The 17,062-nt window shown below is 36.5% G+C and overlaps 1 protein-coding gene across 4 annotated transcripts; it reads right to left on the bottom strand.

The window, feature by feature from the left end:
- Positions 1–9,794: 9,794 nt before the first annotated feature.
- On the bottom strand, positions 9,795–16,504 carry LOC149819541 (GATA transcription factor 4-like). 4 transcript variants are annotated; one of them, XR_016427433.1, is made up of 4 exons: positions 16,318–16,504; positions 13,647–13,850; positions 12,560–13,512; positions 9,795–9,993 (listed from the first exon to the last, which is right to left on the bottom strand). XR_016427433.1 is itself a non-coding variant. In XM_089985943.1 (4 exons), exons 2-3 carry the CDS (start codon positions 13,848–13,850, stop codon positions 12,841–12,843), a joined length of 876 nt encoding a protein of 291 aa, XP_089842069.1. In that variant the 5' UTR covers positions 16,318–16,504; the 3' UTR covers positions 12,432–12,708; positions 12,810–12,840. The 4 variants fall into 4 exon arrangements, 3 of the variants coding, with proteins under 3 accessions (XP_089842069.1, XP_089842067.1, XP_089842068.1); XM_089985943.1 differs by lacking the exon at positions 9,795–9,993 and having other exon boundaries at positions 12,432–12,708; positions 12,810–13,512; XM_089985941.1 differs by lacking the exon at positions 9,795–9,993 and having other exon boundaries at positions 12,432–13,512.
- Between the last annotated feature and the right edge of the window lie 558 nt (positions 16,505–17,062).

The following is a 17,062-nucleotide window of genomic DNA, read 5'->3' as shown; positions in this document are numbered from 1 at the left end:
ACCCAGGTTACATGTGATTTATCTTCAATGAATGTAACATAATATTTAAAACCAAACATAGAGTTTACAGGGGATGGACCCCACACATCATAATGCACAAATTGAAAAAACATGTTATTTCTAACAGAAGAGTTTTGAAAAGGAAGCCGAGTGGCTTTAGCAAACTCTCATTATTCAATTTTGATAGAAAAAATTTTATGATTCTAGCATAAGCATGTTCAAGACGGGAATGCCAAAGACTATAAATATTACTTAATTAATCATAACTAAAAAGGGCTCTCGTCGGTTGATTGAAGATGTATAACCCATCACGTTCTATTCTTCTACCAATCACCCTCTTCGTTCTCCTGTCCTGAAATACCACATCCTTTGAAAAGAAAACAACCAAACAATCACGAGTTTTTGTGATCTTACTCACATACATAAGACTAGCAACAAGTTTAGGAACAATAAGCACTTTTAAACCAATATCCTGATTGATAAGTTTAATATTCTTTATGTTAGTGACCATCATGATTGATTCATCGGCAGTATATATCAATTTTTTTGTACTAGTCAAACAGTCATCGCGATTTGTCATGTGATTTAAGGCTTCTGAATCAATAATCCACTCGTTGTTTGAAAGACATGAAAGTAAGGCATGAATTTAACCTTGCTGGTTGGCAGGAGCATCACTGATGGGTAAGGTAGACGCTAAGTTTGTCTTAGCCATATGTTGGAAAAATAGGCCAGGTCATCTTTGGTGACAAAATTTGCCGAATCTCTCTTTACACTAGTCTCCTTGTCACGGTTAGGTCGACCAACAAGATCTCAATACCGATCTTTGGAGTGACCCATTTTTTTACAATAGGTACATTTTAGTTTAGGCCTTGGTTTAGATCGGTCTTGAGAGAAGTTGTTTGATGGCTCAGTTAATGACTGATTTTTCTTGAAGCCAACCTGAAATGCCTTTTGTTCTGACTGTTCTTTAATTTTAAGGCCTGGATTCATAACTTTTTTGGCGGGTTTTTTCGTGTTGGATCATGGCGCACACTAAGTTGTATGATGGCAGAGGCATCGTCATTAATATCTGGATTCGCAGGTTTTCATAGTCAGGGTCGTGACCAGCCATCACTTTAAAAACCTTGTCTTCCTCAAACCATTTTTTATTTTCAAGAACGTCACCGATTGGGGGTCGATATTGAAGCAATTCATTCTACATCCCTCTAAGAGTACCTATATACATACTAAATGTCTTATCATCATGGGTATATTTAGCAATCTCTAGTGAGAGTTTGTATACTCTTGCGAGGTTGAATTATTTTTCATAAATTTCTTTAACCACATCCTAGATTTTCTTTGCGATGTTCATAAACAAATTTTTTTTAGCAATGGTCAGTTCTATAGAGTTTAACATCCAACTCATTACTATATCATTCTTAGATTTTCATTTCTCATAGGCGGGATCTGAGTATTCTGACATTTTGGTTTTCTCAGTGAAGTATCCTAATTTAAATTTGCCATTGAGAACCAACTTAACGGCCTTTGCCTAACTCAGGTAGTCATTCCCTGCGGTGTCAGTTGTGTTACCATCAACAACTCCTCTATCTTCTGCCATAGGATCCAATGATGATCAATCACCATAAAGAGCTTTGCTTTGATACTATGTTACGAAACACAAACAAGCACACTTAAACAAAATAACAAGAATTTACATGGTTTGACAATGGCTGCCTACATCCATGGGTAGAAGAGGTCCTTCGACCAGATTCTTATTTTTCACAATCTGAAGGATACGGATGCTCAGATGCCCTCAATATATAAAAAAACTCTAGCTAATACAATGATAATTAATTGTTGGAGATAAAAACAATGACAACCGAATGAAAACAAGATAATGCTGACATCTCATTTCCATAATGTTTGAAGCAAATCACTAATTACATTCCACACTTGTTGAACTTAGTTTCCTCCAAATGTGGAAGGACAAGGATCCACACCAGCTCATGATAACAATCCTATAGTTTGTTAAGACTTGTTGATACGGCTGCATTGCAATGAATCATCCATCCCAAGATGAACGAATATGAGTGTTCATTGAAAGCAAATTGAACAGATACGATTGTGCATTGAAAGCAAATTGATAAAACCAAAAAATTATGGAGGATAAGGTGCAATGTGGTGTGCTGCTGCACCTGATTGCCTGTCAGCTCTAGGGCTCAACAACACATAGCAGATGATGGGTGATCAGGTAAAGCAGCATACTTAAAGTGTGCTGCTCACATCTCACGTTATCTCAATTCAGAAAAAATGTGATGGATTGTCACCAGGTCTACACCATGATGGACCATAAGGACTCCGACTTTCCCGTTGGTTTGTCACCTGAGGTTGGTTGGGGAGGACCAGTGGGTAAGAAAGACCTCAATGGTTTTAAGGTTGCTAATGAACAGTGGGGGTTTTACCTTTGGCCTGACAAAAACAAAATGTCAACGCCATGAAACCATGTAGAATTTACCTTGGGATGTAAAAACGTTCACATTTCTTGACCAGTCACTGGTTGATAAAAAACAATCACTTTAGCCTTGTTCATACGAATATGTTAAATTGGCTTCCTGATCAACTGAAGCACAACTCACATTTCTGTTACTCTCCCAAGGATTATTTAATGCAGTGGAAACATTCTAGTTCCCCACAATATGACATTTTTGCACATAGTTGGGTCCTTGCAATCTGTAAAACAAAATGCAAGAATAATGAGAAGTACATGTGATGGCAAACTATTGACTTCCTCTTAATTTCTTTTAAATATATAACATGATCTTCCTTTTCTGTGTTGGATCACAGAGAGATTCTTGTCTTTTTCTCATGTGCCATAAATTTTGAGAGTCATTATTTGCTATGAGACAATGTTCAGAAATATTATCTAAGTATAATTCATATACATTATTTTTCCTTAGACCTTTTAAAATAATATTTTCGTTTGTGTCCACTATGAGGCATGCATAATATTTAAAATTGACATTATCTCCTATGTCACACATTTGACTGATGCTTAAGAGATTGTGTTTTAAACCTTTAACAAAGAGAACATCTTTAATAAGAGGTTTATCGATATTACCATTATTACCAATCCCAATTATTAAACATTTATTGTTATCTCCAAAGGTGATGGTTCCTCCTTCTTTATGGTGAAGAACAACAAAAAGATCTGGATGTCCTGTCATATGTTTTGAACATCCACTGTCTAATATCCATGTGTTCTTCTTTTTCAATGCCTACAATCAAATCAAGAGAAAACTCTTTTTGGTACTCAATCAGGTCCCTTTTTGTTAGATTTTGGAGCCCATATCCATTTTGATTTGGGTTTATCTATAATCTCAGAGGAGTACATGAACTTAGAATTGAAATTGTAATACCTCTTTTTAGGTTGAGAACTTTTGACAAAACTGATCTTTTGATTAGTTCAATAAGGTTTGTGAGAATACCCAATGCCATTCTTGTAAAAAAAGACTTTTTGAGAGGATAGGAGTTTGTCCAGGTTCTCTTTTCCTTTGGTAAATTTGAAAACGATTTTCATAAGGTTTTGAGTTCTACCTTTTAATTCTAAAATTTCTACTTGAAGGTTTTTAATCTTGGAGCTAGTAGACGAGATTTCAAAAGTAAGCATGGAATTTTTCTTTTTCAACTCAGAATTTTTAATAATGAGTTTTTTATTTTTCTAGAAAATCTCTAAAATCTCAGACTTTAAAACTTTATTTTTAAGACTCATTTTTTTAGATTCTTCAAATAGTTCTTAAAAAGCATCTAGAAGTTCTTTAAAGGAAAAGTCAGAAGTTTCACTTATAGAGCTTTTTTCTGCCATGAAACGCATGTTTGCAGTTTTGGCTTCATCATCACTTGACTCTTCACTGGTGGATGGTTCTGAATCATTTAATTGAGCATGTAGAGCCTTTTTATTGAAGAACCTTTTCTTTGATTCCTCAACTTTGGATCTTCTTTTTAAAAGAGGACAATCATGTCTTACGTGACCTTGCTTATTGCATTGATAGAACATGGTGTCTTCTTTAAAATCTGTCTTTTCTTTGTGCTTTTTGGACAACCTGTTCTTTTTCATGAAGCGCTGAAATCTTCCAGTAAGTAGCGCAATTTCAGATTCTTTTTCTGAGTTCTCATTCTCAAAAATGGCTGAGAAGGCTAGATTTTTCTTTGGAGGTTGTTTTTCTTCCCTTCTTTCTTTCATATGGACTTCATAGGCCATAAGATTGTCTATTAAGTAATCTAGAGTAAGCTTGGAAAGATCTTGGGCTTCTTCAATAGCTGTGGTCTTTTTCTCTTAGTCAGTTGTAAGAGATCTCAAGATTTTTTTCACCTTATCAGTCTAGGAATAAGTTTCTCTCAGATATTTAAGATCATTGGTGATATTGGTGAATCTGATAAACATCTATATGATGAATTCATCCTTATTCATTTTGAATAGCTCATATTTCTGAACTAGAGATGAGATTTTTGCTTCTTTTACCCTGTTAGTTCTTTCGTGGATAACCTCCAGAGAATGCCATATATCATAAGCAGATTCACAGACTGATATTTTGTTAAACTCATTTTGATCGATAGCTTAATATAATGCATTCATAGCTTTTGCATTTAGGTTTTCCATCTTTTTTTCTTCATCAGACCATGAAGCATAGTCTGAAGTTGGAGATGTGTATGGACATTCTACAATCTTCCATACACCAAAGTCTATATACTTAAGGAATATGGCCATTCTGCACTTTCAATATCTATAGTTTGTGCCATTGAAAAAAGGAGGACGAGAGGAGTGCTGACCTTCGATGTCACGAGCATAAGATGTTGATGTCATTTTTGTGTTGGAAGACTTGTTATGTCAAAACCAACAAAACCTGCTCTGATACCAAATGAAATTCCACTAGAGGAGGGGTGAATAGTGAAATTCGTTAAAGATCAATAATATAAAAAAAAGACAATTAGGCACAACACAATAAACATAGGATTTATACTGGTTTGGCCGAGTTATTGACCTACATCCAGTCTCCAAGTAAATCACTTGAGCCTTTCAGTATATAATTCGTGTTACGGGATAAATAGTACAACACCCTCTTTCTCAGATGTATACTTCTCTCAACAGAGAATGGAAACACCCTCTTCCTCAAAGGTCTACTTCTCTCAACAGAGAAGGAAATACAACAAAAAACAGAAAGTTACAACACTTTCTTATAGAAACTTCAGAACGATATGCACAGTATGAATACACGTATGAAGATTCTCTCAGAATGTTCTCTCTTTTGAAAATAGGCAGAATAAACTTTCAGGAGAACAGAATGTTCTTTTTCTCTTTTTCTTCACACACTTGATTCTTTTGTCAGAGAGCTTTTCTTGTCTTTTTCTTTTTCTCTTTTTTTTTCTAAGCTCTTTTTCAGTGTAGCGAGTAAGAATATTTGTCTTTGAAAGCTCACATGTGTGTCTTTGAAATATTATTTTGTCTGTATATATAGATCTTTAAAAAGAGTCATTGCTTTTTGAAATGCTTTGAAATAATTATCCTTTTGTGATGTGATATGTCAGGTCATCTCAGAAACAACTTTTATGAGAAAAAGGTGTGTGTACTATATATTGTTTTTTTCAAAGATCATCATTCCATAGATTAAATAATTGTTAAGTAATAAATGTTTGGTGTATATAAATAATGATGGTTTCTTCAAGTCGTCATTTCTAAATTAAATATTTTGAGGTACAATATACGTTGGTGTACTTAAAAATGAGATTTAATTTATAATATGTCTTTTCTCCAATAAATGTTTTGTAGTACATTAAACGTTGAAGTATTTAGAAATGTAATTTATATTATAATTTGTCATTACTCAAATAAATGATTTATAGTACATTAAATGTTTAAGTATATTTATATTACAAATCGTCACTTCTTTGTTTAAATACATGAAAGTACAATAAATGCTTGTTTAGTACTTTATTTTACAAATGGTCATTTCTTAAGTAAATGCTTTTGAAGTATCATTTAATGCTTACTAAAAGAATGATGACTTCAAATATAAGTCGTCACCTTTTGAGTGAGTGTTTTTGAAATTATATTTAATGCTTAAAACAATAAATGTTTGTGTATAAAAATAATATTTATTTTCTCAAATCGTCATTTCTCAAGTAAATGCTTTTGTATTACGAACTAATACATCTTTTCACAATTTTTCTTTTCTTACATAAATATTTATGTATTATAAACCAAAATTTCTTACGTAAATGTTTGTGTATTATGAACCAATGCATTTTGTCTTTTCTTACATAAATGCTTTTAAAATCATGATATTTTATATCTTGTCAAATTGTCTTTTTCATAAATGCTTGTAGGAAGTACAATTAATGCTTTTGAAATCATGAGTTATTATATCTTGTCAATTTGTCTTTTCATAAATGCTTATAGTAAGTATAATGATTTGTTTCAAAAAGGTGTTTTTGAATAACGTTCTTTTTATGAAAACTTGTCTTTTTGTATATGAATAGCTTGTATGATTTTAAAACATATAGTCTAATATGAAATATGCATGCTTCTGAAGGTTCTGTTACATAAGACTCTAAAGAAGAAAAAATCTTCATCTTAAAGTAGCCGATCTTCTTGGAGAGACTTTATGAATGTATGGCCCATCAAGCTTTTTCTTCAAAGTAGTATGATTGCATCAAATTGTTGCACTTGATCAAGTTGTCTTCACTCTTCTTAAGTGAAATAACCTTGCATCAAATACACGTTAGATTCATAGCACATCATATCCAGTCATAATATAACATGAAAGCATATCATATTTATCATGTCTCATGAAAGCATATGTATCATATATATGCATCATGAAGGCATATCATATTTATAATATATCATCAAAACATAGTTTCTCAACAAACTGAATTGGTATATGCACATATTCTCCTCACATGGTCGTATATATATGATTCTTGTTTTGTCTAATTCTGAAAAAATCACATATGCAACACCATCTTATTGTAGAAAAAATCACATGTGCAGCACCATCTTATTCTCTAGTTGTGAAAATATCAATTCAGTCATCTTCATTTACCTTGCAAACACATATGCAACACCGTCCTCAAAAACACTGATATGTTTCTTTAATCTTAATCCCTCCTTTGATAATGCTTGCACATTTCTGTCTATATACACTTCAGTCGCAAATTTAGCTTTTGTTATGATTTGTTGTCATATGGCTTCATATTAGTGAATCTGCCAAGTAATGTTGTTCATCTGAAGGTACTTTCATTAGTAGTCCTCTGCTTTAAGGCATTTATCACATCTTTTTTTGCTTGGATTCCAATAGGACCCATACTTATGACTTAGTTCCTATTCACTGTGTGTATGCTCTTTTTCATCAACTGTAGCTCTTCTGTTAAAGATATAAATATTTTACTCAAAAAGATTTCTATATGCTGCATCTATTAAATTAAACTTTCTGTTATGGTACATCATCAGTATCTCTTCTATCAAATAGGGATGGCTGAAGATGCATTTAATATTAATGAGAGTGTACATGAGACACAAGAGGAGTCTCAACACTAAAAAAAAAGAGAACAATATATGGACCAAGTAGCTAATGAAAGGAAGACACCTAATGGATTGATGTGGTTCTTGAGTGACTTGACCTCTTGTATTGATGTTTTTCTTCCACTCTATGTATTTTGTGATGCATTGAAATTTTGGGGTTAAGAAGTCTAGAGAAATTTTGGGCATGACCTCTTGTATTAAGAAATTATGGTGGTGACCTCCATCAGAATACTTTCAAAAAATAGTGAAACCCAAGTAACCATTATTGTCGCTGGTACTTTTGGATATTTGGCACGATGTATAATCTTTCATTTCAATGCTTAACTATAGAAAGCTTTAGCTTAAAAGTTGTGTTTTCTCTACATGTAGTGGTTAATTGTATCAAAACTTCAGTTACTGATGAATGAGATAGTACACTGCTCACTAAGTTTTTAGATATTTTCGCTTACAAGGTTTCAATCTTAGTGGTTAAATTCATCTGATCCATCTTTCTGCAAAATTGTTGGTAACTGAACAACATGGAGAACAAAAATTTGGAACATTTTTTGCCCAAGGTTTTGTTTTTCAAAACTGAAGAATATTTTTGCTTGCAAGGTTCTAGATTTTCAATTTTTTTTTCTTTTCCTCTCTTAGATACCCCATAGTATGACACTCTTATTCACGTGTGGTGCCAATTTCTCTCTTGTAAAGATTTTTCATTCAGATATTGGTATTCATCGGATACCTCCGGCTGTTGATTTTTTTTTATACTGAACCTTGGTTACTATTTTTCTTATTAGCACTTGGGTTTAGGCAGACCCTTACCAGAGCATACATATACGTAAATACAAGGAATTAAAACAAACTTATAAGTCGTTTGGATCCGGCATCCAATCAGGCTACACTTATCTTTCCATACAATTTTCTTTTATATTCATAGAATTCTCATGGATGAATTAACTAATTAGTAGTCAATCATTGACATAGGAGAAAAACTTTTCCATGCACAATCAAACAAACAGCTACACATACAAGCAAAAAATTTTCTAACGAAAAAAGTTATCATATCAAAACTTTTCATAGGCAAAACTTTTTTTTTCCTATGAGAGTTTTTCTCACTTCCAAACATACCCTCAAAAGAAAAAAACGTATAGGGAAAAACATTTTTTTTCAAAAATTTGAAACCACTTGATGCTGCTTTGAGAAGACGTTGGAGGAGAAGCCCTTTTCCCCTCTCTCTCACTCGGTTACCTGCTTGTTTCCATTTTATTTTTCAAGAACTTACATAATAGCTTCACAACTTTATCCTGCTTCTTGCTTCATACTATTTTTTAACATTTGCTTCCTCACTTCAGCTTCATGCATTGCTTCTCATAACTATGGTTCAGACAACCAACATAACGAATGGTGTTGAAATAATTGAGCAAAGTCATGTCGAAATTCAGTTTTTGAGACTCTCAAGTGTTTGATAAAACGCCTCAACGAAATCAAGTGTCTTAATTAAATCTGATTTTTCTGTGTTATTCGTAGATTAATTTAAGAACATGTTTGCATGCATTTAGTTATTAGTTTTGAATCATTTAGGTGTCCGAATTTATGTTTAAAAAATTCAGCCATAGTCTTTTATTTCATTTTGCCTAGGTTGTGAGTGTGTTTGCGCATTTGTGCATTTTAGCATTGTTAGCATATTCCTATTTTAGTTTTAGATCATATTTGCATTTGTTACGTATTTAGCGTTAGATTCAATTCTGTTTTTAGTTTAGACCATATTAGCGTATATTAGTATAGTTTAGGCATAGTTTATGGCATGTACGCTAGTTGCATACGTTGTTTGGGAACACATTTGTGACCCGTGTCCCTTGTAGTAGGTGATCAGAGTGCTTGTAGGTAAATGAGGAAAAAAATAAAATGTGCATTAGGTGTCATGCTAAGGAGAACATTACAAGAAATTCGAGCTTTACTGGAGCAATCACTGTGCCCCTAAAACCTGTAAAAGCCTCATCAGTAAAGGTTTTACTGACACAAATTACATTCACCAGTGAAAATGATTTTCACACTGGCACTGTGATTCGCCAGTGAAAGCAAAATCTGCTTCATTGTGATTTTAGGCTTTACTGGTGCTAATTTAGCACAAGTCTTTTACTGGCGCATTTATTTAGTGTGCCAGTAAAAGTGGAAAATAAAAATTAACGCCCTGCCGACCTTGCTACAGCAACAGATATCCAACTGGATCAAAGCAGATTGAATAGCATAGATATGCTGATAAAAATAGCATAATTAATAGAAGCTAGAAAGAGGTTTATGTACAGTTAGGATAGCATAAGAGGTCTTCCTGATATGAAAGACCTACATAGCGAACCAAGCTCATGCAGCAGCAGCTTGTTCTTCATCAACCTGTTTTGCTGACAGAAGAGTGCAGATAAGGTTGCGGTCACCATATACATTGTCCACACGTCCTGAATGAAAACACAAAATAGGTTTTGTTACATATAATCTCACACTTTTATCTTTGATAGCCCTCAGTGGATTCGAAGACCCTGAACTATGACAGTGACTAAGAATCAAATTCTACATATTTTTCCATTTGAAATTGAAGAAAGAAGCTAGCAACCACATATAAGAAGAATGGTGTTTTCCATATCACGAGCATTGGCTCAATTTTGAAATGAAAAAAGTAGCATATTTGATTTCCATTCAAATAGAAGGAGCCATTTGGTAGTTATTTTGAAAAAAGGAAAAGTTAACATTATGCATTACCCTGAGAATTTGTTCACAGGAACTTAATAGTTAATGGTTGTCTGATGGCTTCGCTCAGAGTCTCCTAATGAACTTTTAGCATCACTTAGCTGATTTCAAAGTTCATATATGTTGGATAAGCCTCCTATTTTTTTTATAGCTAATTTAGATCATGAGTCTCGATTACAACGTTCCCTAGAGTGTATATCCATGACAGGAATCAAGGAAAAATGTTGGGACAGTTGTAATGAAACAAGCAGAAAGCAAATACAAAGAGCACAAGCATAAACACAAGTCCACTTAAGGGACAATACAAATACCAAAAGACAATACACAAAGCACAAAAGTGCATACAGAAGCTAATTCAGTAAATTCAGCTTGGGATAATAGAGAGACATTAGACTTAGCTGATTTCTTAAATCCCAATATTGAACCAATAGAATAATTGCCATTAATTCTAAAATCATTAATCCCACCTTCACAAAGAGAATTTATTATTGGACTATGCACCATGAAAGTACTTGATCAACCTGAGGGGCATGAACTTTCTCATAATCATTATCATCATCTTGTCCTCTCCAACTTCTAAAGTTTCAAGAGTACTTCAACCATATAGAACTGCCTCTTCATAGATCGTCCATCCCATTTGCACACCAAGGAAAACTAAAATACCTTCTTTCTTTCTTGATAAAACTCCTTAGGAAAGTGAACAGAAATTCTTCATCCTCCAAAGCCGGAGGCAAGGAAGGTGCTCCTACTTACTGCACCCTAGATATAGAAGGGAGATTAACATTTCTTCGGTCATCATTATCAGCAAAGTCATCTTCTTCACCATCCTAAACAGCCATCAGAACCACAATAGAGAGAAAGGGTCTCTCTCTCTCTCTCTCTCTCTCTCTCTCTCTCTCTCTCTCTCTGTAACAATGTAACATTGGACATATCATATAGCAGTATGCATTTGCTTCTTTCTTTTGGGCTTGGTAACAAAAATTAGTAACAGATTTGTTTCAAGGGAAACCTATTGTGCAACTGGAAGGAATTTGTGAAATAAATAACGGAATGTTTTATTCACGATCATTCTGATAGCAATGCCATGCAATATGGAGGAATTTGCTACTTAATGAGTCAAATTTTCTGGAGTGCTCACAATCGACGTTGTAATACTTAGATCTCTTGTTCAGTTTCCATTGTCACTAGTATGCACGTACTTTCAATGGGCATAGATGTCGAGAGTATGTCCTTATTAGTAAGTGGTAAAAAAATTTGGAAGAAAAATAAGAGTTTCGTATTATTGCTTGAGACATTCGGCTGGAAAACCATATTCTTTTTGTCAAAGACATGGATAAAAACTAAAAGATGCGGATGTTTCTCTTTTATGTGAAGCTCTGAGGAAATTCAACAAACACTTTGTGGGTACAAACACATAAACCCCCCAAAACACCAAATGGTATGCAACTACCTTCACCATCACAAACACACAACCCAAATAATGTAACAGGATGTAGGAAAACACAAAAGAAAGACAAGAGAAGAACATGTGATTTGGAATCTTATGCAAATGAAAAAGAATCTCATTTGCACAGCTAACCAAACATGTGATTTGGAATATCATGCAGATTCACATTTGAAGTGAATCTCATGTCAAATCCAAATGAAAGGGGGAAATCCGCCAGCTCCTCCCTTCCCCACATTGCTATCTTGTCATGTAAAAAAAATGGGTTTAAGACGGAAAGCAAATTGGATGAATATTAGAAAAAAATAAGATGGAAGGAAATCTGCCGATAATTCATAGAGAGAAAAGCAAGGTTGTCGTGATTTTAAAAGAGGTTGAATTGCGTCCTGTCATCTGTCGGAAGGTAAATATGCCAGAATGTCATGTTTTTAGGATTTGGAGATACTTGGCTGAGAGAGAGAGAGAAGCGGGTGCGTTCTGGGCCACTAACGCACGTAGGCATCCATCACCCTTCTGTTCCAAATGTTCTGGGGCACCCAATTGGTCAGATCCAAATGTTCTCAAAAGTAAACCAAAATGCCGAAACGAAGATACATACAATGGTGAGACAAAAAGAAAAAGTAAAGAACAGAAAAATCGAAGAATGTAGCGTCCAATTGATCACTTCTGTTCCAATGCAGAAACAAGAAACCAGAAACAAGGGCATTTCATAAGGAAAATCTATAGTAAAATAAAAGAATGTAGCACAACTAGTCGGACATCTGACGCTAGGCTAAGATCCCAAAGGATATTATCAAACGAAATGCAAAAAGAATACAGGACAGGAATCGTACCGATCCTAAACAAAGCTCTTAATTCTCTATTCCCAGTCCCTGCCAATCGTTTTGCTCCCCTCATCTCGTTCTATTCCTATCTAATCTCTTGTTCCTTCCGCCCTACATAAAAGCTATGCTGAATGATCATCCCCTTGTCCCTCTCTCCACTGTACAAAGAACACAACCAAAAACATCTAAAGAGAAGAAAAAAAACCAAGCAAAAAGGAAAAAAAATGAATTTCTTTTCTTTCAACAAACTTGTAAGCACCTCTCCTCCAGCACCACCGTCTCTTCATATATTAGCCAACCATTGCATTCCTCTGAAACACAAGCTCCGGCTCCTTCTCCACTCCCCGGCCCTCACCTGCTCTTTTCTTGATCCTCATCTCAATAACTTTCTTGTGTGAATTCGAGTGCTTCGACGTCACGAACGTCGGGCTGGCGGCAGGCCGGTACTCCGGGAAGAGCCTCCCGGACTTGTGGCGGACGCCACACGCATTGCAGAGCGTCTTGGGGCCCAACGGTCCCGCCCTCCACTGTGGAGTCTTCTGTGACCCGCAGTGCAGGCACTTCCTAACCGCGAGGCTCGACTGCTCCACCGTCTTTCTCTTCCGCTCGCTGCCGCTCTTGGGCGGCTTCGACTCGGCGAAGTACTCCAACTCGGCCAAGAATGCGGAGGGCTTGCCGGAAGGATTGTTCGCAGACGAAGTCGGGGAGATGAGGGCACTGCTGCTGCTGCTGATGGTCCGAGGATAGAACGTAGGTGGGCGGGGGCGCTTGCTCCTGGCACGGCCCGGGACGGTGGGGAGGGTGACGTCGCCGGCGCCACTGAAGCTGAGTGTCTTGCCGGAGCAGGAGCTGCTCTCCATCACGGAGACGGGGCTGCCGTTGGCAACCTCAGCCGCGCTCCCCGCCGAGAACGAGTCCTCCACAAAGTTGGACAGCCACTCTAGCTCTGCTATGTCATCGCACTGCTTTATTCCAATTCACACAACCAACGGAGCTTTAATACCAATTACAGATACCGAACCAAACCAATACGTGAAGTCTCAATATTCTGCTATCGATTACTGACAATGGGGGAGTGAGAGGAGAGGAGACTTACGGGAACGGAGATCTCTCCGGGATGATCGTGTTCGCTACTGATCGCAGAAAAGGTGGAGCCGCCAGTAATGCCGAATAAATCGTTGCTGGGCCAACTACCCAAGCAGTCTCCAACCGTTCCATCAATATCTTCACTCGGGAAGTCAAGTAAATCGTCGATGTGATCAAAGAGATCCGCACTCCACTCGTTTTCGACGTCTCCCATCTAAGCTTGGAAACAAAGACGCAACCATCCTAACTCATGAGCATTTAGGATTAAAAAAAAAAACAAGTAAAAGCGAAGGATGAAAAATGTTATCTTCGTTTCTTCTTTTTTCTGAGTTCAATGTCAGGAACTTGTATTGAAACAAACGACATAAAGCAAAAGAGACAGAAGCGTTGCTATTGGTGCTCCTTGGTAAACACTCCAAGTAATTAACGACGGATTACGAGTCTAGGTCGGACACCAATCGAGAGGGAGTGGCAACCAAAATTTCAGACACCCTACCTTCCCCAAACAACAATATACACCCACATCATTCATTGCTCCAATTCAAGGAGGCCACCCTTCATTGATGACGAATATGAAGGGTAACGTGAATGCATTCTTTTCACCAACGGTCATCGTATTAATTTCTTCCTGCGCGTTTCAGACAATGAGCTAACCTCGCAAAATTTTCAAGACAATTTTGACCTCAATGGTGGTTGATAGGGCTACTCTTGCCTTCAAAGGCAATGCGGCCATTGCAGAGCAGAAAATTCATGTGAACATCTTGGTTCCATTGATTTTTTTTTTTTTTGAAGAAAAAGAAAAATGTCCTGCTGCCATGTTTAAATGTGAAAAAACTAAGCGTAATTTTTCTTTGTGGTAATTCATAGGAAGTTGGGGAAATCGTGCCTGAAGTTCTAGAGATGTGCTTATTTAGGTAAAAACTTTCTAAGGTAAAATATTAAAATGATTCATACCAAACTGTCAGTTGGTAAACAAATCCTAAGAAAAACATTGCTCCAGGGCTGGAAGCTGCTTATTTCGAAAATATCGTGATCAATATAATACGACATGCGGAAGTATATATATATATATATATATAGACGAAATAGGATGGTAAAGATCGGGTTCAATAGGTGCTATAATGGAGACACAGCAACCGAACAACAAAACCCAGAGGAGCCCCACTTGGACTTGGATGGGGTCCTCAGGGGACCTGATACATATCACATTAGCCTCATTGATCAGCGCACCGTGTGATGTTGGACTACCCACCAACAGCAAGGACCAAACTATATCCCACAGGATCAGGACTGGGACCGAAAAGAACCTTTTGAGTTATTCACCACAAATTTTTCGTCTAATTGAACTAAAAATACTCTAGTGGTCAGTTCACTGATTAAACAAAATCTATAAGAAAAGACGCGAAAGCGTCACAATTAACGAATGTGCCTTTTTTTTTTTTTTTTTGAAAAAGAAAAAAAAAATTAACTACTGTGCCTATAATTAATACACAACATTACTTAATTACCCTTTACGAAAACAATGAATATGTTTACCAACGGGGGCTCCTCTTGTCTGGTAGAAGCAACTAGTGTACGTCACCTTGTGTTGGAAAGTTGCAAGTTCAAAACCCAATGGTATAATTGTATAACTGGGGTCAGCCTAACCCCAGCCAGCTTGACTATAAAAAAAAACATTGAATATGTGAAATAATCATAGAATTTTTAATTTTGCTTGAGGGATTTTTGATTGGGTGTATGCGCCTGCGTCACTCGGCTTTCACCGAAATTGCATCAATTCTGTGAGTACAGAAAGAAACCATTGGTTTTATATTCAATGGCGTGCACGCACACACACACACACACGCGCGTAGAGTGGGTGGCTTGCTTCGTTTTAAAAAGGTCGTGAACGACACAGGAGACATTAATTATGAGGAAATGGCCAAAAACTAGCAGCGTTTCTCATCATGACTCTTGAAAGAATGTGTCATGAGAATACTTCTCGCAATTGCAATTGCAATTTCCAGCCAACACAATGGCTTAAGTAAGAAAGAGAAAAAGAATTGTGGGCAAAATCCAATAGTTTTTCTTTCCAGCTTCTATTTTAGGCCACCAAAGCCATTTGAAGAGCGGAAGAAGAAAATCGTGGGAGACAAACGCACTTTTTATAGATTCCCTTTAAAGAAAATTCAAATTTCACTTGCAAATTAAACACCCAATTCCTAATTCATGAGGCATTGCGATAAAAATAAAAATAAAAGGGTCCAACTTGTTAATGATGATAACCGCGAAAGGCATGGCTACTGACCCCTTTTAAACTCTCCCATATCTACATTATAAAATATCCCCCCGCCAAGTTATTGAAACGGTGCCTGGCCTTCCTTAAGATTTTGAACAAAAACGCCTCGGAATAGTTCAGAATTCAACAACAATTAAACCAAAACGAGGCGTTTATCTCTCACTTCCAACAGTTGGAAAGTTATTGCCGTGGATTTGTAGTTACTCACCAAAAACACCGAAAGCCAGAACAACATATATAATGAAGAACATGAAAACAGTAGTAGTTCTAGAATTTCACTTTGTACATGAAACTCAGACAGTGGAGGCAAAACCAAATTATAACAGAGAGTTATAGCTCGAACCTTCAATTGCACCACGAGGAGTTGGAAACGCAAGACATCAAAAACGTAAACGATCTTTACCGTTGGGTTTGATTTGGAGCGCCTCTAGTCGACCTCACGAGCGAGAAACGCAGAGGTGAAGCCCAAGTAACAGAAATGTATGCGCGAATGAGAATATTTACTAGTAAATATTTGTCAAAACATTAAAAGGAAGCAAAGGGGAAGCGGGCGTGTGATTCGATGGTTGGTCGAACCTCCCACCTCACTCACTTCTCACACTCTCTCTCTCTCTCTCTTTTTAAGCTGTCGCTCTGCTGGTGCTAGCTGTCCATGTTCATCCTTTCTGGCTTGACGTTGAAGGCTTACGATTTACGACGATGACCACCCCCTTCTCTCTCTCTCTTTATTACCCCCCCTTCTTTTTTACGACATTGCTTCTTTATTTTCTTTACCACCAAGCACAGCTCTTATAATTATGTTATCAAAAAAGAAAAAGTAAAAGAGATGAAAGAAGAGAAAGGAGGACCCCCACACCACTCGGCCGGGCCGGGGGTGATATTGAAAAATCCCAACATGGTTAAAACTTAAAAAGAAAAGGTTATTCCATTCGCCAGACTTCCGTTACCCCTCCGATTTCTCAAATGACATACCCGTCCCTTTTGAATTTTTTATCTCATCATAAAACGCGTGAAAGGATGAGAGGTTGGGTTGGAAGCCAATTAGCATATCCCTTGAATTACAAAAAAGAAAAAAAGCGCCCCCTTCTAGCTGTCTCAAATTACGTGCCCATCTATCAGAATGTGAAGGTTCAAAATCTTTGTTGAGC

The sequence above is a fragment of the Nuphar pumila genome, chromosome 13 (assembly GCF_984573655.1).
Source record: "Nuphar pumila chromosome 13, dmNupPumi1.hap1.1, whole genome shotgun sequence".
NCBI classification, from domain to species: Eukaryota; Viridiplantae; Streptophyta; class Magnoliopsida; order Nymphaeales; family Nymphaeaceae; genus Nuphar; species Nuphar pumila.
Note: the sequence above shows the minus strand (reverse complement) of the source record. Positions and strands in the feature narration are given on the sequence as shown.